The following is a 27,287-nucleotide window of genomic DNA, read 5'->3' as shown; positions in this document are numbered from 1 at the left end:
GCTGGAAATGACTAATGACTCATTATCAATACGACAGCTGATAATTAATGATCAACAACACGGGTGCTGTTTGGAGTGCAGAGCCAAAGGAGAAAACACACACACACACGCACGCACACACACACACTCTCTCACACACACACACACACACACACACTCTCACACACACACACACACACACACGCACGCACACACACACACACACACACACACACTCTCACACACACACACACACACGCACGCACGCACGCACACACACACTCTCACACACACTCTCACACACACACACACGCACGCACGCACACGCACGCACGCACGCACACACGCACAGTCTCTCACACACACACACACACACGCACGCACGCGCGCGCGCGCGCACGCACACAAGCACGCACACACACACTCTCACACACACACACACACGCACGCACACACACGCACAGTCTCACACACACATGCTCACACACATGCTCACACACACACACACACACACACACACACACACACACACACAGTCTCACACACACATGCTCACACACATGCTCACACACATGCTCACACACGCACGCACGCACACACACACACGCACAGTCTCACACACACATGCTCACACACATGCTCACACACACACACACACACACACACACACACACACACACACACACACACACACACAAAGAGTGTGACCTCTGCTAACCCTGGACTCAGGCATTCTAGGTTATTACCGTACTCCGGTTCTCTGAAGCAGAGGGGCTGCTGTGGACCTTTACAGCTTCCACAGGCCTCAGGAGAACAACATGAACCTGCAACATGATCAGTGAAGAACAGAGCTTCATTAGTGAGACCCTGTCTGTAGGTGGATGAGATGAAATGGAAGAAACAGTCCTGAAACAGTCCTGAAACAGCTAATAACATAAGAAAAACAGTTTGTGTGTCCATTGTAAGAGAAAGAAGAATGATGTTAATAAAGGCACAACACAAAGGAGGCACTGCAGCATGAATCAGGCTTTGGAAGAGGCCAAAAGAGGCTCTGCACACCAACACCTGAAGTAGCTGGATGCTACCTAGCTGACTTCACAGCTGACCAGGAGAAGAGAGGTCAACTAACTCTGACACAGCACCACAAAGAGCCAAAGGTCACAAACCAATGACAGGAAGAAGTTCATGCAGAGATCTGACTTTAATGACCCCACAGAGGGCTGATCCACCAATCAGCTCACAAACACTAATGAAGTTTGTAGTAGGCAGACTTCATCATCATCATCATCATCATCATCATCATCATCATCATCATCATCATCATCATCAGGAAACGTGTGAGGTCTGAAGGAGCTTCAGGAGTTTCTTCCTCCTGACACAGATAACTCAGAGGACGCTGACACTGGCTCCTTCCTCCTGTGACTTTATCACAGTCTAAAGTCCAGCTGCTGTAAACCTGTCAGGTAATCTACCTTAATCTGGCCCCGCCCCCGCACTTACCTGACAGCTGGAACAGAGACTCATTAATCACCAGCAAATAAAGATGTAATTAATGAAAGCGGTGTGATGAAGCTGTTCAACGACTGTTAAAGTTTTACTTTATTGTTCGTTACCTGTTCACACAATAGGCTCTGCCCATCAACACTGAACACTGTGTCTGTGCTTATCACAGGTAAAAACAGGTAAACAGAATCACTGACGGCACTCGTGTGTGTTTCCTCCTCTTGCTGCTCCTTGTGAAATCATCCAGAGCAGGTGACAGGTGAACCAAATCATCACAGAAACTTTATTGTTACACAAACATCATACGAGCATCGGCAGGTTTACCACAAAATACACAGCGAGCACTCAGAATGCGCATGGAAGCAGCAAACAACCCAACACGCTTAGAAACGTGGCTCACATTACACACAGCTGTGAGGTTGGACGAGAAAACAAATGAAAGCAAAACTAATTTTAGATATTTTACAGCCAGAAACATCAGAAGAATCAGAAACAGGACGGTTTGCAGAAAAATGATCATCCACCATCACGACTCGACTCTCAGCATCAGAGATAAAAAACGCCCACATCTGGAAACGTTCAATGTAAGTTTAAAAAACAAAATCAGAATCAGAAGATCACACAGAGTTTAAAGCTTTGATCCGCTGGTGTGACACAGAGTTTGGTTGGTGCTGCAGTTTGTCCATAAAGTTTTCAGCAGTGAGGATGAGTGTCCTCAGCCAGGAGATATGACCGGGTTCTCAGTTCTGATTGGACGAGAGGTTCAGGACAGCTGGTAGATGTTCGGCATCTTTGATTCCTTCCCCTCGTCGTCGTCCTGCTCTGAAATCGGGACATTTTATTGTGATGTCATGGTTTCATCTCAGAGTCACACACAGTTCAACCAATCAGGACAGACTGTGACTGAAATCCAGAGGGAGAAGTCAGAGGTCATGGCGTGGTCTCATCAGAGGTGAAGGTGTTTCTGACATTAAAACTCAGTCATCCTATCAAATATGTGAACACCTGATTCACAAGTTCAACAGTCAGGAGTCATTTTACTGACACAACTCGTGAAGGAAACTTAAGAGACCTCTCTCTCATCCCTTCATTAACCAGGAGACAGTCTGAGCAGATCTCAGATCTGCCGAATTAAAACCTGTTTGGAGCTGCATCATAATGTTCCCATAACTTTATTTATTATTATTTAGTGTATTATTTAGTATACGTTTTCATGAAAGCCAAAGGAAAGCCTGGGTTCAGACTTTATTCTTATTTCTGTTTTACAGGCGCTTCAGATCCTCCATGCCTTTACTGGTAATAATACACCCACAGCTCAGATTAATTTATTTATACAGAGCCAGCTCACCTCAAGCTGCTCAACCCTGGGAAGACCCAACAATCAGCTGATCCCTATCAGCTTTGAGCCTCCATGTTAGCATCAAAACATCAGCATGACTGAGGACCACAAACACACGGCTCACGTATCACAGATAAGCTCCAGTAAAGAGCCGCAGGACAGACCTGAAGCCTGGAGCACAACACCAGGGTCTGTAGTTTGAAACTCACAGCTTCTCCGAGGGTACCATGAAGGCACCGCAGGTGTGTGTGAAACCTTTATTTACCTTCTGATGGAGAAGGTGATCTGACTGAACACAGAGAGGACTGTGACATTTACTGCCTCTCTTATCATCACAGCAGTTCTTAGCTGAGCTAACATAGAAAGGGTTTTCCTAATAACCTGATACACCTGTGTCAGGTAACAACACAATGAGGCTCTGACTCACTACAAACACACACACTGTTAATGATTAATGACTGCATTAATCACAACATTTCTGATTGACTTCAGTTCTACAAACTCATCTCTATAAACACATAACAGTCCCAGAAGGCTTTGTTTGTGGTCTTTGGACCAATCAGGCTTTGGCTTCAAACCTGTGAGAAGCTCAAAAGTCATTAATGCGCCCAAACTCATCTGACTGGGACTCAGCTTTTTACTCGCTAAACACTGATCACGTGATTACATCTGCACCCCAGGCGACTTCATGATGGTTAAAGACTCTGACCCTGCAACTCTATCACAGAAACAGGTGAGCTCACCTGGCTTCTCATCCTCTCTCTTCATTGTTTCTTCTTCTTCTTCTTCTTCTTCTCTGCACTCGTCGATGTTCCTGTAAGTCGGCTGAGGACACAAGAAGAAGAAAGATGATGAGGCACAGCCTGTCAGACGACACAGAGGGCTCGTAGGCCCTTCACATCCTCACCTGGTCGCTGTAACGTGATGACATATCATTGGTGGAGGGGAGAAGTCTGCTGATAAGCTGACCAATGGTTTTGAAGGTGGGTCTGTGGGTGGGCTCAAGGCTCCAGCAGAGCTTCATCAGCTGATACCTGCAGAGACAGGTGAGCGTCACTTTCAAAACAACTTTATGAGCACTGACACGAGCATCTGTGAACTCACATCTCTGCCGGGGCGAAGTCAGGCTGCTCCATGTGGCCGCCATCTTTGATCATCTTGTAGAAGTTGGTGTCCACGGCAATGTTTGGGTATGGGCTCTTTCCTGGACAGGTGAACAGAAGACTGTCTCAGAGAATGGCTGCTGAATGTCACGTACTGCTCATCACCAGAGCTGAAATGTGGTGAGGTGGTGCGTGGTGTTGCCATGGTTACCCAGAGAGAAGATCTCCCAGAGTAAGACTCCGTAGGACCAGACGTCGCTCTGCACTGTGTAGACGCACTGAAAGATGCTCTCTGGAGCCATCCACTTCACTGGGAGGCGGGCCTGTCAAAATAAAACAGCGAGTATCAAAATAAAACACAGTGATTGTTAAAATAAACAGCAACGAGTATCAAAATAAAATATGAAGACTGACATTTCCTTGAACGATGTAACTGTCATCATTGCGAATGTCTCGGGCCAAACCGAAGTCGCAGATCTTTGCAACACGACGATCAGTCAGCAGGACATTCCTCGCTGCTACGTCTCTGTGGATACACTGAACCACACAGGTGAGGCGCACAGGTGAAACAATGGTGATTGTTGTGAAAAATGATCCCATGTGAGTGTTTCCTTACATTCCTGGTGGACAGGAAGTCCAGACCCTGAGACACCTGGTAGGAAAAACTCATGAGGTCACTGACTGAAAGACCATCTGTCTGCACACCTGTGAGAAAGACAGTGAGATGAGTTCTTTAATTGCCATAAATGTAAATTATGTCAATTTGTTTAATTTATTGTGATTATGTATGTTATTTATTTCCTTTATTTATTGTTGTTCCTTTTTGGGTAAGAACCATGTTACATTCTATGTTGCGCACAGGCCCCTTTAAGTGGCGCTAAGTGAAGTTAAGAAAGCATGTACAAAGAAGCTAAGTTGTAAGTTAAATAAGTCACAAGAAGGATTAAATAAGCTGTTTCAAAGTGAAAGGCAGCTGTAAAGAAGAGAAAAAGAAGTCTGGAAGTGTTTTGTTCAGTTTTTGTTCCTGAAGCGGACTCATTCCCTCATGGTTGCATGATTGTGCATTTGTTAACTTTGGTTTAAATCTTTACTTACAATATTTATGTTTGATCATTCAGTGCATTTATGTAATGACAGTTTGATGGTAGATTTTATGGTGGTTTGGAGGAGAAGTGTGACTGAAGAATACATCCATCTGTGAACGAAGAACCGTGGTGCCGTGTATTACCTGGAGGTAAGTTCAGGTTCTTACCCTGGTGTGTTTGCCCCGGACTCAGAATTGGCTGCATCTCCTGATACTCCGAGCAGCATGAGATCCCGCTGTCACTGCAACACATATTGGATGTTACACATCAGCTGGGGTTTGAACAGGTAATGGTGGGGCTGCAATGAAACCTAACCTGAACTTCTCAACAAGCATACCTGCCAAATACGGAATACACTAACCCTAGAGCGTACAGGTGTTAGAGCTGGCTGATCTGTCAGTGTGAAGCAGCGTGATCTGCCTCCGACTGTTTGCTTTACTGTTTACTTTGGTATTAACATCTGATCTGTTCTAAGTGATTCACAATCAGTAACTGTAGGTGTGCTGAGGCACACTCAGCCTTTCCTTTCCTCTAAAAGGCTGTGATGATAATAAAGTGCACAGGTGTGAGCAGCATGAAAGACAGATGCTCTGAAACTGAGAGGCGTCACACCTGCGGAGCCTGGCGTGCTGGGCCGCCATGTTCTTATAGAAAGCCTCTTCCTGTACTTCATCCACAGTCACCATGGATGCCACGATGTCCTGAGCCCGACCCCGCAGGAAGTTGAGCAGGTCGCCATGGCTACAGTACTCTGTGATCATCAGCATAGGCCCTGGATAGTCAAAGGTCAGAAAACCACAAGTTGAAATGACTGTCTTTTATTCAGGCTTTTCTTTTTCTTCTTTGAGTCTAACAGCTGAAATGATGTCCACGTGATAGACCCCCCAGGAACTAGGCGCTTCATTTGAAGCACACTTTGGCTTAAGTTGATGAGCGGCTTATTTCCAGACTGCAGAGGACGGCAACCACACAGCAGGGAGTGCTATATTTTTAGTGTAATACAGAGCATCAGCCTCTGAGATGGAAATCAAACCAAACCTGCAGTTCCTCTGGCATCCGGCAGAAGCAGCAGTGAGTCACTCCCCATAGACTCACATGTTAAAATTTTACAGCAGAAATAAACATGTTTACAGCCTGATACACAGACGTCATAACACCTATATGAGGGCAGATTGTTTCTATAACTCACCTGTTTTAACTGTATTCAGACCTTAAGTTTGCAAATTTTCACAATGAATCTTTGACCTACAGTCTACAATCAGTATTTAATAAACATCATCATCACCCCCACGAGTACAGGCTCCCAGCAGGTTAACGATGTTGTCATGGTAGCCGAGATGGCTGAGAATCTTAAGCTCAGACATCAAAGCCTCCCGTTCCTCCGAGTGAGCGCTTGCTGTGGACAAACAGGTGATACATTGGATCATACAACACGAACAATACGATGATGATAATGATGATAATGATGAGGATTGTGATTATGAAACTCTGCATACTAACGTTTAAGCATCTTGACAGCGACTCTGGTGATCTTGTTGTCAGTTTCCAAACCATACGCCGTGGCCTCAACAACCTTCCCGAAAGCCCCAGAGCCCAGGATGGGACCTGAAAGACAGAAAGTCGAGAACATGAAGAAGAAGCCGGAGAGAGGAAGGCTGAGGAGTCAGATCCTCAGTTTGAAGGTTAAAGTGAGCGTGAGCCTGATTCTGTTTGAACTTTCTTCGTGTTAAAAAGGGGGTTCTCCTTTCCCACTGTCACCGAATGCTTCACATTACAATACAAAACCTCAAGACGGCCATCATTGTGAATGCTCCCTGATTAAAACCCAATGTTTCGTACCGAGGCGGAGTTTGTCTCGGGGAAACTCCCACTTCTGATTGTATGGCAGCTGGGTGGGGTCAACAAAGGTGTAGTTGTTTCCATCAGTGCTTTCGATGATCTTCCAGCGGATCTCATACTTGGGTTTCTGGCAGAAGAAGAACAGCAGGTGAAGATTGTTTATTAGTCATCAAGCTGTCAGTCCAACAAGCCTCTGATAGGCTTCACCCACTCACCCACCTCCCTGCTTAGCTACAACAAAAATGACTGATCTCTGACCTGGTGAGCTCTACAGGAGGATCAGTAAATTTACCTGTCTGCACTTGTAGAAGAGGACCAATAGGAGCAGGAAGAGGACAGCGGTGGCACTCAGAACTCCAATCAGAGGCGGAGTGAAGATGATTGGATTCCCTGTAGAAAAGAGGAACTCTGATGAATCTTTATTTAAACCAGTTTGATAATGAAAGAGATTTAACTGCTACCCGTCTGATTAATCCAGTTTTATTCCCCCACACTTACGATGATGGAAGACCCGCAGAGACTCTCCCATGAGGTTGGAGGCAACACACTCCACAGTGACATCATCATCAGCTGACAGGAGGAAGTGGGACCTCACCTCCTCACCGTCCTGTGAGGTCACACTGGCCTGAGAAACCTCATTGGTAGCAATGTGTGCACACCTGTAAGAGAAGCAACATTTTTATTTTTAAAACAGCGCCTCCCTCAGGACAGATTTCACATGATTCTGCAGCCTGTAGCTGGCAGCGCCAGCATACGTACGAGGGCTGGATGCCAGGACAGGTGAACCAGAGAATTGTGGGTAGTGGATATCCTGAGCTGTTGCATGTCAGAGTACTGTTCTCCAAAGTGATATCAGTAGTCGGAAAACCTAAAATAACAAAACTGTTTTCTCAGACTTCAGAAAAGACAAAAACAGAGGTATAAACATCAGCTGAGAGCTTCTTTCGGGATCATGTGATCAGAAGAGGATGAGAAAACAGCACAGACCGTGCCATCTAGAACGTTTCAGACATTCAGCGACTTCTGTTAAAGTAGATTAGACTGCCCTCAACATCAGAAAATACCACTAAAAGGAGAAACTGTGTATTCAGGTGTCTTATAGTATAGCATGCGACTAGATGTCAGACTGTGAGAAGCTTGCGGTGAGGAAGAATGTGATTACAAAAGCTTTCTTACGGTAGACCTTGAGGTCGATGGTGTGTGAGCCACTGAAGAAGGAGTTAGAGAAATGAAACAAGTATTGCCCCCGATCCTCCGGACGCATGCGATGCAGCAGCAGGGTGGCTTCCGAGCTGCAACATCAAAAATACTGCCTTAAAAAATGTTTACACCATCACTACCAACTTAACAAGCCCTTGTACAAACACTACCACCTCAAAGGAACACAGAATATTCCACCTAGGAAATACCACCTTAAAACACTGAGGCACTCCTGACAATAGAGTGGGAGTAGCCTGTAGCCATTGCTCACCTGTAGCTGTTAGCAGCGTAGCTCTCCTGGTACACCGTACTGTCATTGTTGATGAGGTGTGTGGGTGTGGTCCAGCGCTGGCTTGTGATTGGAGGATAGGCCTTCAGCAGGAAGGTGAGGGCCACATCACGACCTTCGTGAGCCTCCACCCTGCTGCTGCCATTAACTTTAGCGCTGCTAGCTCTGTAAGCACTAACATTAGTGATGGGTTCCAGTGACCCACCACTAACGTTAACCTGTATTTCATCTGCTGCAGGCAGGTGTCCTCTGACCTGTACGTGCTCACTTGTCTGAAGGTAGATTCTCAGGTAAGGGCGTTCTGAGGAAGAGGAGATACTGTTGGTGGATGTGTGTGACTTTGAACCTGCATTCTCATTCTAAGGCAATGAGTGTACAAACATTAGGTTAGAAACGGTGCAACCAAAATGACCAAAAGTGTCCCCCCCAAACTTTGTTTGCTAGGGCCCGCTATGTTTTACAAGAATACTACCCCCCCAACCCCCGCACAAATACATCCTCCAACCACACACACACATATTTAGTTTTCAAACTCCATTGCAGTTTATTTCACACCTCAAACCTTTTGTAAACAATTAAACCAGTGCTGTCAGCGTTAATCTTGTTAAAATTACGCTAATGTCATAACCACATTAACGCGTCAAATCTCCGTTAGCAAGTTAATGCGGATCACTCCGTGTGTGGGGCTGCACGGCATCAAAGCGTTAGCACGGTTAGCTCATTAACGCGTTGGCGCACGGGGTGATCTGTGTTAACTCGCTAATGGAGATTTGCCACGTTAATGTGGTCATGGCGTTAACGTAATTTTAACAAGATTAACACTGACAGCACTAAATTAGTAAGTAAAAGTAAACTGCAATAAATTACAGGTTGTAATTAAATACACCACTACCTCTTTTGAAAACAGAAAAACAAACCATCTTTAATTATTTTACGTATAGTTGTTGTTTTTTGTTTTGTTTTTTTTTTTTGTTTTTTACTGTGTAAGAATATTCAACACTGCTATCAATACATTTCTGTGCAAAATGGGTTCAAAAACATAAACAACTGTAGGATACTGTTTGTCTGTGATTTGAAGCGGGGGAACAAACTGTGGCAGGATCAGTTTACTCCATTAGACATGGAAGTAGTGATGTTTTAGTTTATCAGTAAATGTCTTAACTTACCTAGCACCTTGAGCTGGATGGTTGCTGTGGCGACCCCGGCCTCGTTAATTGCCGTACACATGTACTGTCCATTGTCCGTTTGGGTGACCTCAGAGATGCTCAGAGTGCTGTTGATGTACAGCCGCCTGTTACCATAGTAACGACTGTTAGTGGCTTCCAGTTTCTGAAATGAACCAAACAACCAGTCAGCACTTGGAATATTAGGACTGAAAACGCACAGGTGACCTCTGATCTCTCACCTGCTTTCTTGGGTCTGTCCAGGTAACATTATAGAAGTGGGTGGGGTTACTGCAGAGACAGGTAACCTCAAAACGCTCTCCTACCAGACGGACAAATTCATCCTGACTAACAGACAGGGAGGGGGGGTGGCGCAACACTGCATACAGACAGGTGAAGTCAAACAGGTAATCAGATAGGTATACAGACAGACAGGTGTATAGATAAACAAGTGTAGAGATAGACAGGTGTTACCAGGGAGCACCAGCAGGTTCACGGGCCTGGATTTGAACTGTCTGCCATCCTTCCAGCCTGAACACACGTAGCGGCCATTGAACAAAGCCTTCAGGTCTCGGATTAGGGCTCCTCTTCGAGGATCAAAGGTCACGTTCATGGCGGTTGGCAGGTTCCTCCCGTCCTCTGATTGAAGGGTGAGATTTGTTACCAAGGGGTCAGTCAGTAGACACTTGAACAGGAAGTCCTCACCCTCCTTGAGATGGGGGATGCCATGACGGGTTTCAAACACTTTGGAGAGATCTGCTGGGTCTGAGAGAGGGGGATTATGGAAAACTGGAGGTCATTCTATGAATGAGTTCAGTCTGGTCACATTTGTATTAAAAGTATAAGGAAAAACCAATATCACTAACTAAAGGAACTTCAGGAGGACTACTGATCTTACCTGTGACATACAGGTGGATCCAGCTGTTCAGGTGCGCCAGGCTCTCGTTGGTGTATCTGCAGGTGTATGTTCCAGTGTGCCTGGGTGTAGCACGTTTGACCTCCACAGGGTCTGGTAGGTTGCCCCGATACACCAGTGGAAATGCAGTGCTGGTCCAGTGAACTGACCCGTTACCATGGCAACTGAGGCTGAAATTGGTGCCAGCAGTAAGAACTCGATCAGATTTACTTGGAAGGAAGTCAGAATTTAGACGGATCGATGGTGGATCAGGAGGTTCTGAAACAAACAGAAAGACAACTGAACCCATCAAACACAGCGGTCACAGAGCACACACCTGAATATACCTGAATAGTACAGGGTGGGCCATTTATATGGATACACCGTAATAACATGGGAATGGTTGGTGATGTTAAAGTCCTGTTTGTGGCACATTAGTATATGTGAGGGGGCAAACTCCTCAAGATGGGTGGTGACCATGGTGGCCATTTAGAAGTCGGCCATCTTGGATACAACTTTTGTTTTTTCAATAGGAAGAGGGCCATGTGACACATCAAACTTATTGGTAATGTCACAAGAAAAACAATGTCCTAACCTAATCCTGATGTCCTAACTCTTAACCTGTAATTTTCAATTTTGTATATTTATATTAATCTGTAAATTAGCAACTTTTGTACATATCTTTACATAAACACCTTGATTTTGCATACTCTGTATATATTATTACTGTGACAGTGTTGAAACCACTTGCACTTTAAACTCTGATTACACCCACACATAAGCACTGCTTTACTTATTTATTACTTTCTTTTTAGTTGTGTGAAGGGAACCTGCAAAGTAAGAATTTCATTCCTCTGCATAACCATCTGTGTTTTGTGGTGTACATGACAAAACCTTTTTCAATCTTGAATCAGAGCTGAGTCACCTGATTGGACCTTTGTGTCTTTTAAGAGATTGGCCACCCAGCAGGTGAGTTTGGACACTAACACTTCCAGTCCGCGGTTTGTTTGAAAACAGAGTTCCAGTCCTGACATTCGCCAAACACAGACGAGGGAACACAGATGCCTCAGACAGTCGATACTGAAATGAACACGCAACTTCTGTGAAACATCATTTACAGCTCGGGGATGGGAACAGCAGAGCTTACGGATTCCACGTGGATTTATCCCTAATCCTTTATTGGTCAGATTTTGTGTGTCATCTCCCATAACCTGGAACATCTAGCTCTGTGTCACCTAGTCACATTCACGCAGTTTTTCATTGGTGAGACGAACGTGCTACGGTTTGATGAGTTATGTGTATAAACTGACCTGCTTGACATTAACATGTAAATAAAACCAGAGTGAAACCCTGAGAAACGTTTATGAGACGACGATGCACTTCTGAGTCTCTTCAGGACGGGCAGATGTTATAGATGTTAGCAACATCAGTTTAAAGGGGGTCTCAATAAAAGTACAAACACTGAGAAGAGGATACAACACAACTTTATTTAAAATCAGAGAGGAAACCACTGAAATCATCTGATTTAACACACAGGAGGTCTGTTAGCTGACTGATCCACTGATTAACTGACAGCAGGTTTGTTAGAGCGTTACTGGTTAATATGTGATGTTGTTCAGCTAGAACAAAAATCATTTGTTGTTTGATAGGACTCTTATTGGCTGGTTAACAATGTGTAATTTCATCAGAAAAGATGATATCAAAAAGGGTCAGAGAATCTCATTTGCTGGCTGGTGTCTTGGTGGTCTCCTGCAGGTGTGTGGCGATGCGAGATGTCTGCAGCAGTAAAGCTTGATGGTTTTCAACCAGCAGGCTCTGGTGACGAGCCAGGTTCTGCAGATCCTGGATCTGCTGCAACCCCTGAGACATGCAGACAAGGTTAGACTGATCTCCTCAGCAGATACTGAGATTAAAAATGGCTAATCAATGCTTCTGAATGACTTAATCTGGGTGGCTCTTTGCATACTTGGTCTGTAAATCTTAAACAATGCAGAACCAGAACTTCCAGCACTCAGACAAGCTGTATTAATTTAGTTTAAACTAATATTAATAAGAATGCATCTGAACTAAATCTGAGATATGCTCATCTAAAATCAGCTAAACCTGAGTTAGAACTGTGATGACGTATCTGTAAAAATCCTTGGCTAAATTTATGATATACCAAACGTGCGCTAATCTCATCTCAAATAAACTCAACAACATTAAGTCCAAGATAAATTGAACTAAAGCCGGGCTAAAGCTGGACTCGCCTGAGTTCCCAGGGTGCCAAGCTGATCGACCACCTGGGCCTGCTGTTTGGCCGCCTCCGTCTGGATCTGGACCAGTTGGGTCAGCAGATTCAGGACCTCCTTCCTCCACGTGTCCTCATGTTGCTGAGTCTGGATTAACTCCAGCAGTCTTGAGGTGGAGCCCGGACCGGCAGGGTCAGTGTCTGATTGGCCAGGAGACTGGGCTGCGCCCATCATGATACCAGCGGGTGGGATGTCATGGAGATCACCTGGAGTGAAGACGCCTGAAGTCAAAACTTCAGTTTTTTTTGTAGAGCAATCCTATTCCTGTGACTTTCAAAATAAAAGCCCTATTTTATTAAAAGTTAAAGTGTGAGGAAAAGTTGGAGGACACGCTGCTCGTCCTGTGATGACCCCCCCGACACTACACCATATATTTTCAACCGGAACATTATGGTTAACAGGTGGATAGCTGCACAGCAAACAGCCACTTACTGGTAAAGACGAAGTGGTCAGTATATCCTGGTTTAACATGAACTCACTGCTGCAGCACTACAGTGATGGCCATTCACTAGTTAGTTTCAGTGTCCTTATTTTCCTCTGAGGTATCAATTCTGTCACTAGTAACAAGAGGTGGGCAGAATCTTACTTTACTCATTATTCAAGTAACGAGTAAAGATTCAAGACTCACAGCGTTTATTGTCATGTGTACAAAGAAAAGCATTTGTCTGTACAATGAAATTCTCTGCTGTCCACACACAGATCCCGGTTAATATGTACAATAGGACTAGGACAGATAAAATACAAATAGTATAAATAAATAAATGGAGACAAAAAATTGAAGTATTAAAAAGATTTGTGTGCAAAAAGAGCTATGTAAGGCATTACTATTGCAAAAAAGTAATTAGATTACTATTTTTTTCCCCATAAGAGCACTGCGTTACTGCGTTACTAAACCGGGATTTTGTTAGTGAGAGTGTCTCATGACAATGATGTACAAGCATGTGACGTTTGTGGCAGCAACAGACGTGTGCAGATCAACAATGGATAATATGGAGTGCAGGAGAGAGTACGACCATGCAGCGTTTAAAGCGTGGATTTACTCACATTACTTTGAGTTTGATTCTGTAAAAAGTGAGAAAAACATTAGCGTCCACTGTACACTCTGCATGGGAAGAAAACTTCTTTCTACAGCAAAAAGTTAAACTTCAAATCTGAGCAAGTACTGAGCATGCTGCCACGGGAATGTGAAATTCACAGAGAGATCCCCCCACTGACATGACCGCTGTGGTACTGCTGTGGCAAACCTCCACCCGCCCCACTCCTGCTAAACAGGTGACAATAGATTTCGGAGTTGCTGAATCGTTGATTTTATTTATTTTTATTATTATTTATTATTATTATTAAATGTGTAACACAAAAGGATAATACAGGAATGCACAGATATCAACACACCATAGCACAATAAACACAGACAGCAACATGGGAAAGAGTTCCAGTGTGTACATCTGATCTGGGACCGCTGCAATCTTTCGACTGCACCTCCAACTGACCTGATGTCCACATCAGAGGGGAGGTAAGCGTTGGAGGTGGCGTTGGATCCGGGGTAGGGAGGGTGATGCGTCAGTGAGTGCTTATCAGTATCAGTATATATATGTGTGTCCATAGTTCAGCTGAGACAGTGTCCTTCGCCCTGCCAGGCTAAGTAAACAGTCTTCCAGCCAACCCAGGTGAACAGCTGGTTCCGCTTTCTTAATTCTCCGATAAGTCAGGGCCAAGCCAGCTCCGATCAGCAAGAACCCTGTCATCATGGTTCCAAATAGGTAGATATCTTCAGCGTCCTCGATCGACAGTCCCGCCAGGCACACGATCCTCTGCCACCCGTCCATCGTGTATCCGGCAGGGAAAGTCCCTCCAGGGCACTCGGGCTCACCCGAGCCCAGACTTCTCGTTGAGAAAAGGGTGTCAATAGCATTCAGAGACCAGTTGATCAAATCCATAATTCTCTTTAGGTTTTAGAGAACAGACTGTGAGAGAGTGTTCAGGGAAAGTTTTACAAACGAGACAAGACAAGGACATAAGAACTAAGCAGGGAAGATAAGGGAGAGGAGAAAAGTCCGTCCGCCTCCTCCGAGAGCCAAAAGGAAAGCTGTGCACTCTGATTTAAAGGTGAAAAGCACCTGAGCAGGTGAGCAGAGCTGCAGAGTCCAGAATCAGCTGACACGGGTGTGTCACTGTGAGCTCTGAACACTAACCCCCATTGTCAGCACACAACAGCGTGCACAATCAAAATCAGATTCAGAATCGCGTTTATTGGCCATGTATATGCTCAGACACATACAAGGAATTTGGTTCTGGTAGATGGTGACTCTCAAGCACAACAATGTAAATCTCAACACACACACACACACACACACACACACACACACACACACACACACACACACACACACACGTGTGGATATATACATGGTACACATGGATACACAAACATACACAAAGCTGTGTAAACCAACCATAAATAACCAATCTAAATCTTATATACATAAACTACAGGATGACAGAAAGGAGATGAAGTGGAATGAGTACTACAGAACATAAGGTGCAGCTGCAGTCTGGCAGTGGGAGCAGTGTGGCAGGTCAACTGTTTAGGAGGGAGATGGCGAGGGGAAAGAAACGGTTCCTGTGTCGGGTGGTCCTGGTCTGCAGGCTTCTGTACCGTCTGCCAGAGGGCAGCAGGTCAAAAAGTCTGTGTCCAGGGTGTGAGGGGTCTGTGATGATCTTCCCTGCCCGTTTCATGCTTCTTGAGAGCTGTAGGTCCTGGATGGAGGACAGGGGGGTGCCGATGATCTTTTCTGCTACCCGTGCAGTCCGCTGCAGGCTGCTCCTGTCCTGTTTAGTGGCTGCACCATACCAGACTGTGATGGAGGAGCACAGGACGGACTCAATGACTGCAGTGTAGAACTGGATCAGCAGCTGCTGTGGGAGACTGTACTTCCCCAGTTCTCTCAGGACAATCGGCACACACTGCAACGTGTGCTTCATAGGGACAAACACAATAGGAAAAAATGTATTTTAAATAGAAAAGGCGGACTGAGTTTGGTGTCACGTTTAACACTTTATGACCAACCACAGAGCTCTTTGCATCTTTACATGTTTACATGCTGTGAAATGCTGCAGCAAGAGTCCTGACAGGGACTAGAAAGAGAGAGCAGATTTCTCCTGTTTTGGCTTCCTGTTAAATCCAGAATTCAAAATCCTGCTCCTCACATACAAGGTCTTAAATAATCAGGCCCCATCTTATCTTAATGACCTTGTAGTACCATATCACCCTATTAGAGCACTTCGCTCTCGCACTGCAGGCTTACTAAAGCATATAGTTAGGGCAATAGGTGGCAGCAGATGGCCACCCCTCCCTGAGCCTGGTTCTGCTGAACCTTTGTAATTGTCCGAGCTCATCCACTCCACACCATGGAATCCTCGACCACCTTACTGAGGGCTGATCATCTTCACTAACCTGCCAGCAGTTGTTTTCCTCTCCTTTGAGTGGCGATATCACTTGGCGTTCGCTCTCTCTGCGCCTGTCTTCATCCTGTCTTCCTTCTCTCGCCCCAACCGGTCGCAGCAGATGGCCCCGCCCCTCCCTGAGCCTGGTTCTGCTGGAGGTTTCTTCCTGTTAAAAGGGAGTTTTTCCTTCCCACTGTCGCCAAAGTGCTTGATCATAGGGGGTCATATGATTGTTGGGCTTTTCTCTGTATGATTTAGTGTAGGTCTACTTTACAATATAAAGCACCTTGAGGTTGTTGTGATTTGGCACTATATAAATGAAATTGAATTGAAATACAGTTATACCCTCGCTACAACGTGGTTCACTTTTCATGGCCTAGCTGTGTTGCTGATTTTTTTTTTGGTTTCATTCTTTAATACTGGACTTATTTTTCTATGAAGGTTTGAACTTTGAGAGTGTTTAAACATAGGAAAAGTGTGAAAATGTTGATGAGAGAAGTGTATAAAGTGTGTAGTGAGGGGTTTTACAGCCTTAAAACATCTATAATAATTGTAAAAAAATAAACATTGCAGATTTCACATATTGCCAGTTATTTTTAAAATGTAACTCCGGCGACATACGAGGGGTCACTGTAATCACATTTTGAGCGGTTCAGCTTTGTACAACCTTTATAACTCAAAGTGTGAAAGAAGTATCTACATAAAATGCTAAAAAGTGAATAAACCACACAAAACAATGTCCACACTTTTAAGCAGAGAAAGTTTGATTGTTCACCACTTCATTTTTATAAAATGTAGCAAAACCAAAAACACAATGCAGAACAATGAATGTGATCAGTGCCGTGACACAGGCACAGCCTCAGGGGGCTGTTTCCTGCACAGGTGTGTTCCCAGACCCTGACTCATCCTGGTCTCCGACCCAAACACCACCGACACCACCCAGAGACTCAAAACAAAACTGAGCGGCGAGTGAAACAGGACGTGAAGCCGAGGCCCGCGGTCACACGATTTACACGAACATCACCTGCTCGCCGTCACAAACATAGCCTCATGTCCACAGCCTCACGTCCACCGCACGTTACAGAACATAGTAATTATAATTCAGCACTGATGATTTTACACATCTGTCTGTATCACACCTGTGACCCAAGAACAATGCAGTGATTCAGGCTGGAACAAAGACTGGTGTGTATGTGTGTGTGTGTGTGTGTGTAGATTCCACTTCATACAGCATGCCTCATTCACAGCAACACTTTCTCCTATGCTCGCTAACACTCACATTGATACTCTGATGGAGGCATTGGAGCAACTCAGGGCTCATATCTTGTCCAAAGATATTTGGTGTGCAGACTGGAGGGAGCCAGGGATCGACCCACCGTTCTGCTCAGTGGATGACCTGCTCTACGTCCTGAGCTACAGCCACCCTGTAGCTGTGTGTAAGTGTGTGTGTGTGTGTGTGTTCTGTGACTGTTTGTTAAGTTTCAGGTTAACATCTGCTTGTGCCTTTCAGTGCTGATGGAGTTTTTCCAGATGTGCTGCTTAGATTTTCTCCATGTGTTTTACAGCCTGACAGTGTACACCACCTCAGCTCTGCTCATTTAATCTGACACTCAGGGGTCAGAATATTAGGAACACGCCCTGATCCAGCAACTCCGGCCTGCTGGATCAGGGCGTGTTCCTAATATTCTGTCCTAATAATCGAGCGGTGCTCTGATCGATAAACAAAGAAGGACATTTGTCAAGCTTCATGTGACAGTTGGAGACTCACATCATCGAGTTTCGCAATCAGAGCGAAAAAACAAGAAGTGAAACTTTGAGCGTGTGTGTGTGTCTGTTCGTGTGTGTGTGTGTGCGTGGGTGCGTGTCTGTGTGTGCGTATCTGTGTGTGCGTGTCTGTATCTGTTTGTGTGTGTGAGTGTGTGTCTGTGTGTGTGTGTGCGTGGGTGTTTGTGTGTGCGTATGTGTGTGTCTGTTCGTGTGTGTGTGCGTGTCTGTATCTGTTTGTGTGTGTATCTGTTTGTGTGTGTGTCTGTTTTCTCCTCTGGCTCTGAACTCTGAACAGCGCCAGTGTTATTGATCATTAGTGTAATTATCAGCTGTCGTTTTGATAATGAGTCATTATTCATCTCCAGCTGGATAAAAGCTGATCACAGATCAGATTTACAGTCAGATGTTGTGTGTGTGTGTGTGTGTGTGTGTGTGTGTGTGTGTGTGTGTGTGTGTGTGTGTGTGTGTGTGTGTGAGAGAAGGTCAACACACACTCGCACAGTAAAAGCTAACCCTGACAGGAAGTAGAATCCTTCCTGAAGTCTGCTGGTAAAAGTGTTTTTAAACCACACCAACATCCACAGATTGGGCAACTCCAGAGTTTCTGCAGATGGTGTCTCACACCACCACCACCACCATCATCATCATCATCACCGCTAACAAAGTTGGATTCCGTTCTTACACCAAACACAGCTTAAAGCAGTGTAAAGCAGCTCCGCACTGAGCGCGCTCTGTAACGTGAAATCATTTGGTTTTTCATCGAGGTTGGAGCAGCCCCTCCTCTCTGGTATAAATGTGAGTTTGGACTGGTTTTACTGGTTTCCTGATCTGAAGGTTTCACTGAGCCTCAGCTCTGAGGACTCGCAGACTTCCTTTAAACCGCTTCTTCACACTGGCTTTTCTTACTTCGATATGATGTCATCATTTTACCATCACTTTGACGGCTTGCTCTTGACGTTTCTCTTTACTTTGATCCTATTTAGTCACCAGCTGTAGTTAAAGGCCACGTGTAAATTATTCTTTACAGGCTGTGCCCCGCCTTCGTCTGACTATGATGAAGCTCCACAGGTGAGCTCGGCAGGTATGGAAATAGCTGTGCAGTTTGCTGGAGCTCACCCCCACTGGGCAGATACATTTGTGCAGGTGATGAAGAGCACACGCTGCCTGCTCTTTTAAACCCCACTGCAGAAACAATAATGATGCCTGTTGCCTAGCAACCTGCGCCATCTTATATTAAAGAATACAAACTGATCACAAACAAGCAGCTGCAGCAGAGATGACACCTGACGAACTTTTTATCTAATTTTTTGGCACGTTGAAATGAATGGACCACATTACAAGTGTGGTTGCCAGTTTAGCTCACCAGGGTGAGCCATGTTTTAGCTCAGTGAGATGAGCCGCCCTTCTGAGAGGGCCGGGTTCGAATCTTGCCCATGCCCATTTCTTTTCAACAGACAGTTCAACTTTTCACCTCTTTTCAGCAGAAAATTCTGCTTCTTCATCTCTTTTCAGCAGATTCCACTACACAGCATTCACACTGCATTTTCACAGGAAATGCAGCTTTTTCTAGTTTACTTTGACTTTCTTTTGTTGGTTTTTGTTTATTTTTCTTGTGATTAGTTTTGGTTTTATTTGCTTATTTTTTGTAATTCAGCTGAATTTCTTATTGTGTGAGTCTTTTTTTGTGTTGGTTGTTTAGATTTATTATACTTTATTTATTTATTTACTTCTTTTCAGAAGTAAAGTTAAGTTTACATTGGTGTTCTAGTTTAGATTAGTTTATTTGTTTTTTTAACCTTTATCTTACTTTGAGCTGTTCTTACTTCATTTCAGTTGAATTGTAGCGTTTGCTTTCATACTTTAATTTACTCCATGTTGTTTGTGTTAGTTTTCATTTACTTCAGTCTCGTTTAGTTTACTTTTTAAAAAATTGTTAGCTTGCTTTTGCATAATGATTTGTTTTTAACTGTGGTTCATGTTTACGTTGCTTTTGTTTAACCTTTTGTTACTTTAGATTTCTTTGACTCTTTTTAGTGCAGTCTAGTTTTAAAAGACCTCAGCAGCTTTCACTGCATCTGAAACTTGGTATCTCCACCGGGCCTCTTGTTTCAGGAACAGAAAGTTGGGTGTTTGTCAGAGAATTAAAGTCAAACACGTCAAACTGAACTGTCTCTTATTTATTTATTTATTTTTATGGTCACATTCATGTTACCAGTGACTGATCAAAGACTTCTTACATCAATGAGTCTGAATAAGATTTAAAGGGAAAAACACAAGTTTGTTCCATGAAGAGCTGACCGAGGCCGCTGTCCTCTCAGAACTGAGAGGACAGGAGAGTTTGTGTGGACGCAGAACTGAATCACACCGCACAGACGCTCCAGTAACCCCTGACAGCAGACACACAAACGTCAGAAACACAAACGTCACACACACAAACACACAAACGTCAGAAACACCAACGTCACACACCCAACGTCAGACACACAAACATCAGAAACACAAATGTCACACACACAAACACACAAACGTCAGAAACACCAACGTCACACACCCAACGTCAGACACACAAACATCAGAAACACAAATGTCACACACACAAACACACAAACGTCAGACACACAAACGTCAGAAACACAAACGTCAAACACACACAAATGTCACACACAAAAACACGCAAACAAACACACAAATATCAGACACACAAACACCAGAAATACAGACTTCGGAAACACAAACTTCAGACACACAAACTTCAGACACACAAACATCTGACACGCAAACGTCAGACACAGAAACATCAGAAATACAGACTTCGGACACACAAACATCTGACACGCAAACGTCAGACACAGAAACATCAGAAATACAGACTTCGGACACACAAACATCACACACGCAAATATCACGCACACAAAGACAAACAGGTCAGATACACAAAGTCAGACACACAGACACACAACCTTCAGACACACAACCTTCAGACACACGAACATCAGAAATACAAAACGTTGGAAACACAAACTTCAGACACTCAAACGTCAGACACACAAACTTCAGACACACAAACTTCAGACAAACAAACTTCAGACACACAAACACCAGAAACACAAACTTCGGAAAAACAAACTTCAGACACACAAACATCAGAAACACAAACTTCAGACACACAAACACCAGAAATACAAACTTCGGAAACACAAATGTCACACACACAAACATCAGACACTCAAACGTCAGACACAGAAACTTCAGACACACAAACACCAGAAATACAAACATCAGAAACACAAATGTCAGAAAACAAACGTCACACACACATACATCACACACACAAAGACAAACAGGTCAGATACACAGAGTCAGACACACACACACAAACTTCAGACACACAACCTTCAGACACACGAATGTCAGACACACGAACGTCAGACACACAACCTTCAGACAAACAAACGTCAGACACACAAACTTCAGACACACAAACTTCAGACACACAAACTTCAGACAAACAAACATCAGACACACAAACTTCAGACACACAAACTTCAGACACTCAAACGTCAGACACACAAACATCAGAAATACAAAACGTTGGAAACACAAACTTCAGATACACAAACGTCAGACACACAAACTTCAGACACACAAACTTCAGACAAACAAACATCAGACACAAAAACTTCAGACACACAAACTTCAGACACTCAAACGTCAGACACACAAACATCAGAGACACACACTTCAGACACACAAACTTCAGACAAACAAACATCAGACACACAAACTTCAGACACACAAACTTCAGACACTCAAACGTCAGACACACAAACATCAGAAATACAAAACGTTGGAAACACAAACTTCAGATACACAAACGTCAGACACACAAACTTCAGACACACAAACTTCAGACAAACAAACATCAGACACAAAAACTTCAGACACACAAACTTCAGACACTCAAACGTCAGACACACAAACATCAGAGACACACACTTCAGACACACAAACTTCAGACAAACAAACATCAGAAATACAAACTTTGGAATCACAAACATCAGACACACAAACACCAGAAATACAAACTTCAGAAACACAAATGTCAGACACACAAACTTCAGAGACACAAACACCAGAAATACAAACGTCACACACACATACATCACACACACAAAGACAAACAGGTCAGATACACAGAGTCAGACACACAGACACACAAACATCAGACACACAACCTTCAGACACACGAATGTCAGACACACAAACATCAGACACACAACCTTCAGACACACAAAACATCAGACACTCAAACGTCAGACACACGAACATCGAAATACAAACTTCAGACACACAAACATCAGAAATACAAAACGTTGGAAACACAAACTTCAGACACTCAAACGTCAGACACACCAACATCAGACACACAACCTTCAGAAACACAAACTTCAGACACACAAAGTTCAGAGTGAGAAGATCCAACCAAAACCTCTCATTGAGTCAACGATCAACAATCAGTAATGATTGGCTAACAGCTTGTGAGGTCGTCAGACCGAGCGGACATACGAGGTTTTCACTGTTTGGAGAAAGTGCTGCAGTTGGGAGGTTTCAATGGGGGGGGGGGGGGGGGGGGGGGGGTGTGCTGAAACCTCAGAGAGTCAGGAAACACATTTTCTTATTTTTACCAGAGACCACAAATACACACACGCACACACACAAAGGGACTGTGTGTCTGTGTGCGTGTGAGGGTCTCCTCTGTCCCACTTCCTCGTTTTACTTCTCCTTCTCTGAGGACTCTGTGGGAGTGGGGTGGAGGCCATGGAGGAAGCGATCACCACATGTTTACGCCGCTTGGACGCGACTCAGCGGAGTGTCACAGCTCAGCGCTGCGTTTAAGGTCACAACAAAGAGCTGGGAAATGATTGTCCTCTCCTCTGAGGGTGGAGACTGAACACACTGAACAATCACACACACACATACACTGCTGCACTTTTGTTTGATTTAATAAAATATTTAAAAATTAAAACACATTAAATCACAGATCACCACGTGTAACACCATCACGAGTCACAGCACACGGATGAGATTTATTGATTTCAGTGGTTTGTTTCAGCATTTTTGTACTTCATCAATCTGTCTGTGTGTGTGAGAGTTTCTACTATCAGAGTAGAAACTGATCTGGAGTTTCTACTAAAACGTTGGAGGTAGTTCATAAGAGATTACAGGACGAACCTAACCTCAGCAACAGGACTGCTCTCAGCATCGACCAAGTGTGTTTAAACTGTGTCTTCATTCCACCTACTTCACATACAAGGGTCAGTTTTACAGGCAGAAACATGGGTGTGCCATGGGCTCCCCAGTTTCACCCATCGTGGCCAATATGTACATGGAAGAAGTGGGAAAGAGGGCTTTGCTATCCTACCCTGGAACACCACCAATCCATTGGTTCAGATATGTGGATGACACCTGGGTGAAAATCAAATCTCAGGACGTTCCACATTTCACGGATCACATTAACTCAGTGGACCGACTCATCAAAATGAGTCGGTCCACTGAGTTAATGTGATATGAAAAGTGGCAGCTTAGCCTTCTTAGACTGTGAGATTTCCATCAGTAATGGGGGACATCTAAAAGCTGACGTGTACCGTAAACCTACACATACGGATCAGTATCTAAGGTTTGACTCTCATCATCCACCGGAGCATAAACTGGGTGTCATCAGGACGCTACAACACAGAGCGAACACCATCCCCACAGACACAGCGGCCAGGGAGGCAGAAGAACATCAAATCAAGGAGTAATACAGCCCATTGTTGTCTGTGAAGGTTCTCAGTCATCCAGGTCATCGTAGTTTAGGGAGCTTGGAAAGAAAAATGTCTGGACTTCTTTAAGTTTCTTGAAGACGTGTCATCCAAGAAGCTTCTTCAGTTGTAGGTCAAATGGTCGAGAGTCCCAGATTTAAGTCCTTGAGGAGTGTCCCCCAAGGGTGTCATGAATCCCCTGTTGATCCTCTACATAATTGCACAGGTCAAGGTGTGAAAGTAAGTGTAGGTCACAATCAGCCAACGTTGTTTGGCCATTGTCCAACAGTGCTACTGGTTTCAGTCAAACAAATGTCCTGTTTAAAAGGTTGGAAACCTGCAGACAGCTGAGACTGAAGAAGTCACCTGATGATGATGATGAAATGTTTCTCAAACTGAAAACATTCAGATGGACAGAATCCGCTTTCTGTGCTGACTCCAGGTCAGTTTAACCCTACTGTAGGAGGCTGTGTGAGGCTCTGTTTAACATCCATGATGTGCAGGAGCACAGATCATAATGCACAAAGTGCATTATGATCTGTCTCATAATGCACAAAGTGCATTGTGGGTAAACGCTCAGGCTTGTACCAGCGTGTAAGACAGGTGTCTGCTCAGCACAGGTGAGCACGTGAGGGGTCTGCTTTACTCTACAGCATTTATTAGAGAAAGAAACATGTATAAAACTAACTATTCTGTTTTTCTTTATTCAACTGATAATAAAGCAAAGTCAGAAATTGCTTCAGTGTCTAAAGAAGAGGCAGCTGATTATTGATCACTAATGTACTGATGTATTGATTGAACATCTGTAGGCAGGTGCGACTGCTCTTCCTGTCAGCCATGAGGAGTTCAGGGTCTGGATAGAGGTCCTGGTCCCGCGTTTCTGTGCTGTCTGTGTCTGTGGGCACGGTAGTGTGGGTGTGTGTCCTTCAGCTGCTGAAGCACAGCAAACCCTCCAACCTTCTTCAGGTTTAAGGCGGTGCTTACTGCTTTACAACTCACTTAAGTTTGCATTATTAGGGGCGTGGCCTCGTCGACTGACAGGTGGATGGTGACACAGGTGACTGCAGCTGCTGGCTGTCTGCTAGCTTCACCTGAGCAGGACCTCTGAACATGTTTGTGCTGCTGGAGCATTTTAATGACATCATGTGACCAATAACATGGCTGTTGTGAGGGCACTGTAATAACAGAGGACTTAGCTGCAGGTTACTGATTAGCAGGTATTCTAACAGCTGGAACATTATAACTTTATTTAAAAAAATAATTATAGAACTTGAATTATAAATTTTACAAAAACGAAGCAGCAAACAAGGGAAGTGAAGAAGACACAAACACAGAAATCACTTCAACTTTCAGCAGAACTACAGACCACGCTGACAACACTCCAAGCATCATGTTCATGGAAATCACCGTTTTCAGGTAGAAGCGCTGACAATGATCCAATCAGAATCCAGAGGACAAAAGCACTAAACATGACCTCCTAAGGACTGTGGAACCCCCGCCACGTGTACGTTAACCACCGCTGCACAGACACGTTATTAGTAACCTGGGTCTGATTCCACGACATCATTTAAAAAGGAAAATATCAGACGTTAAAGCAGCCGTGCTGTTCCAGCCGTGACCCGGTGACCCCGGTTCTGACTGAAGCTCTGTGCAGACGCTGCTGTGCACATTTGCTTCCTGTGGTTCAAACAGCAGTTTAACTGTCCACAAACTTTTGTCCTGCGAGCGCTCTGAAAGCAGCGCCTGGTTTCCTGCTGCTGAATGGCTCAAAGCCACAACAATAAGAGCCTGAGGTCACATGACCCACGCAGTTGGTCAACAAAATAAAAACTTTTTACAGCAGGTTCACGAAACAAAGAGCAAAACACGTGTTTCATGTCTGATATTATATTAAAATCTTTTCTCTTTCAGAGAAACAAACCATCAGAAAATATAAAAATGATAATTTATAAAGTACTTATTAGTTAGAAATATTAAAACATCAATCTGAGCAACAAATCAGCCATTTTCATTCCTGTTGCTCCAGTGTTATCTAAAAGAATAATATACATGTGATAATTGTGTAATAAACATGTAATAAACTAATGACACCATTACCAAGCTGTAATAACATAACAAAATCTTAAAATAAAATTAATCCTTTAAAACCTGAACCATGAAATAACTGCCAGAAGTCTTTAGTTTTTTGAACTTTCAGACAATATATATAAAAATATATCAAACTTTAATTTGTATATAAATGAATTTTCAGTTGCACCATATTTGCTACATAAGCCATATTTTTGCAATTTAGTCATTAAAAACGTGTCATGTATAATGTTTTGAGGGTAAAACAAAGTCACACTGATGATGTAGAAGTCTCAAAAAGTCACAAAAACACATGAATCAGATACGATACGCCGGGCTTTAAAGAGTAAAATGTTAATCTCAGGTCATGAAAAGATTAAATGTGTCGTAAACATTTTTAATAAAATATTTGTTTTGTTCATTGAACATCACTGATCGATGTTTGATTAAACAAACAAGCTTCCTGATGTTATTGATTTGATTATTAATAAGTGATGTTACTAATGTAACTGTGATCTGAGACCAGTTTCAGGTTTTCCTTTTCATCACTTTGAATGTTTCAGAGTCTTGTTTCTGTTGTTTATTTACAGTTTGTTTTGGTAAACAAAGAGTAAACATAAACAGATTTGTTTTCTTACCTCCTGCAGAGCGGCTCAGGGCGATGAAAAGCAGCAGACAGTGGAGCCACATCTCTCTCTCTCGCTCAGTGTTGTTGGAGCTGAAGTCAGAGTGAATCTGACTGAATGAGTCCAACTTCCTCCTGAAACACCGAGCGCTCAGCTGCCCCTCCCCTCCTCCTTGCATCCAATCACAGGAGGGGCTCAGTCCTCTGAATTTGATCCACAGGTAACTTCAGCTGGTTTCTGTACTATCAAATTGGTTCACTTCTTACCTGGACCATCACCATGGTAACTGATGCTGCAGACCTGACTTGGGGCCCGTTCTTCGTACCTCGCTAAGTAGGTTAGCTGGATTAGATTGTTGACGATTTCGCGTGATCTTGGATCGTTCAGTTCCCCGAAGCTCATCCGGGACTTGCTGCCATAGCAACAGAGCCGTAAGCGTAAACCTGCTCGGGAGCAGGCTTACTTTATGTAAACAGGATTAGATCGCGGCCACGCAGGTATGTCCGCTTCATTTATACGAAAGCAACAGCGATATTCCACCACTGTTTCACCATAAATAAATAACATCAATGTAACTAAAGATAATGCAGCACTTGATCCTTTTATTGATGTCACACAGATACATACAGGTCACTTCCTAAAAAAGGGAAATGTACTATTAACATTCTATTACATGTATGTGATTATTACAGATGTAAGTCATATTTCAGAGTAGTAATTGCAAATTACTTCGTGTAATCAAGATGAGAGACCACGGCTATAAAAGCGAAGGTGGATTTGGGAAGCCCGTCGCAGCCATGTCCTGTCCGTATACGCGAGCCACCCATTGCGGAAGGTGCAAGATTGATAAGGAGAGTCCTCAGAACTCAGCGTATATTGCGGGATAGACAGGATCC

The 27,287-nt window shown here is 43.9% G+C and overlaps 1 protein-coding gene across 3 annotated transcripts; it reads right to left on the bottom strand.

Moving 5' to 3' along the window:
• Positions 1–1,560: 1,560 nt before the first annotated feature.
• csf1rb (colony stimulating factor 1 receptor, b) lies at positions 1,561–26,498 on the bottom strand. Of its 3 annotated transcripts, none has more exons than XM_004556944.3 (22): positions 26,404–26,498; positions 10,399–10,674; positions 9,975–10,265; positions 9,743–9,879; positions 9,504–9,666; positions 8,320–8,638; positions 8,025–8,140; positions 7,608–7,716; positions 7,347–7,507; positions 7,141–7,238; positions 6,849–6,975; positions 6,510–6,614; positions 6,295–6,405; positions 5,622–5,781; positions 5,177–5,250; positions 4,541–4,629; positions 4,339–4,461; positions 4,136–4,247; positions 3,926–4,025; positions 3,729–3,855; positions 3,565–3,646; positions 1,561–2,304 (listed from the first exon to the last, which is right to left on the bottom strand). In XM_004556944.3, the coding sequence occupies exons 1-22, from the start codon at positions 26,453–26,455 to the stop codon at positions 2,246–2,248; spliced, it is 2,991 nt and encodes a 996-aa protein (XP_004557001.3). In that variant the 5' UTR covers positions 26,456–26,498; the 3' UTR covers positions 1,561–2,245. The 3 variants fall into 3 exon arrangements, with proteins under 3 accessions (XP_004557001.3, XP_004557000.3, XP_076745622.1); XM_004556943.3 differs by having other exon boundaries at positions 1,561–2,299; XM_076889507.1 differs by lacking the exon at positions 1,561–2,304 and adding an exon at positions 2,313–2,385.
• Positions 26,499–27,287: the final 789 nt, after the last annotated feature.

Source organism: Maylandia zebra, linkage group LG10, assembly GCF_041146795.1.
Source record: "Maylandia zebra isolate NMK-2024a linkage group LG10, Mzebra_GT3a, whole genome shotgun sequence".
NCBI classification, from domain to species: Eukaryota; Metazoa; Chordata; class Actinopteri; order Cichliformes; family Cichlidae; genus Maylandia; species Maylandia zebra.
Note: the sequence above shows the minus strand (reverse complement) of the source record. Positions and strands in the feature narration are given on the sequence as shown.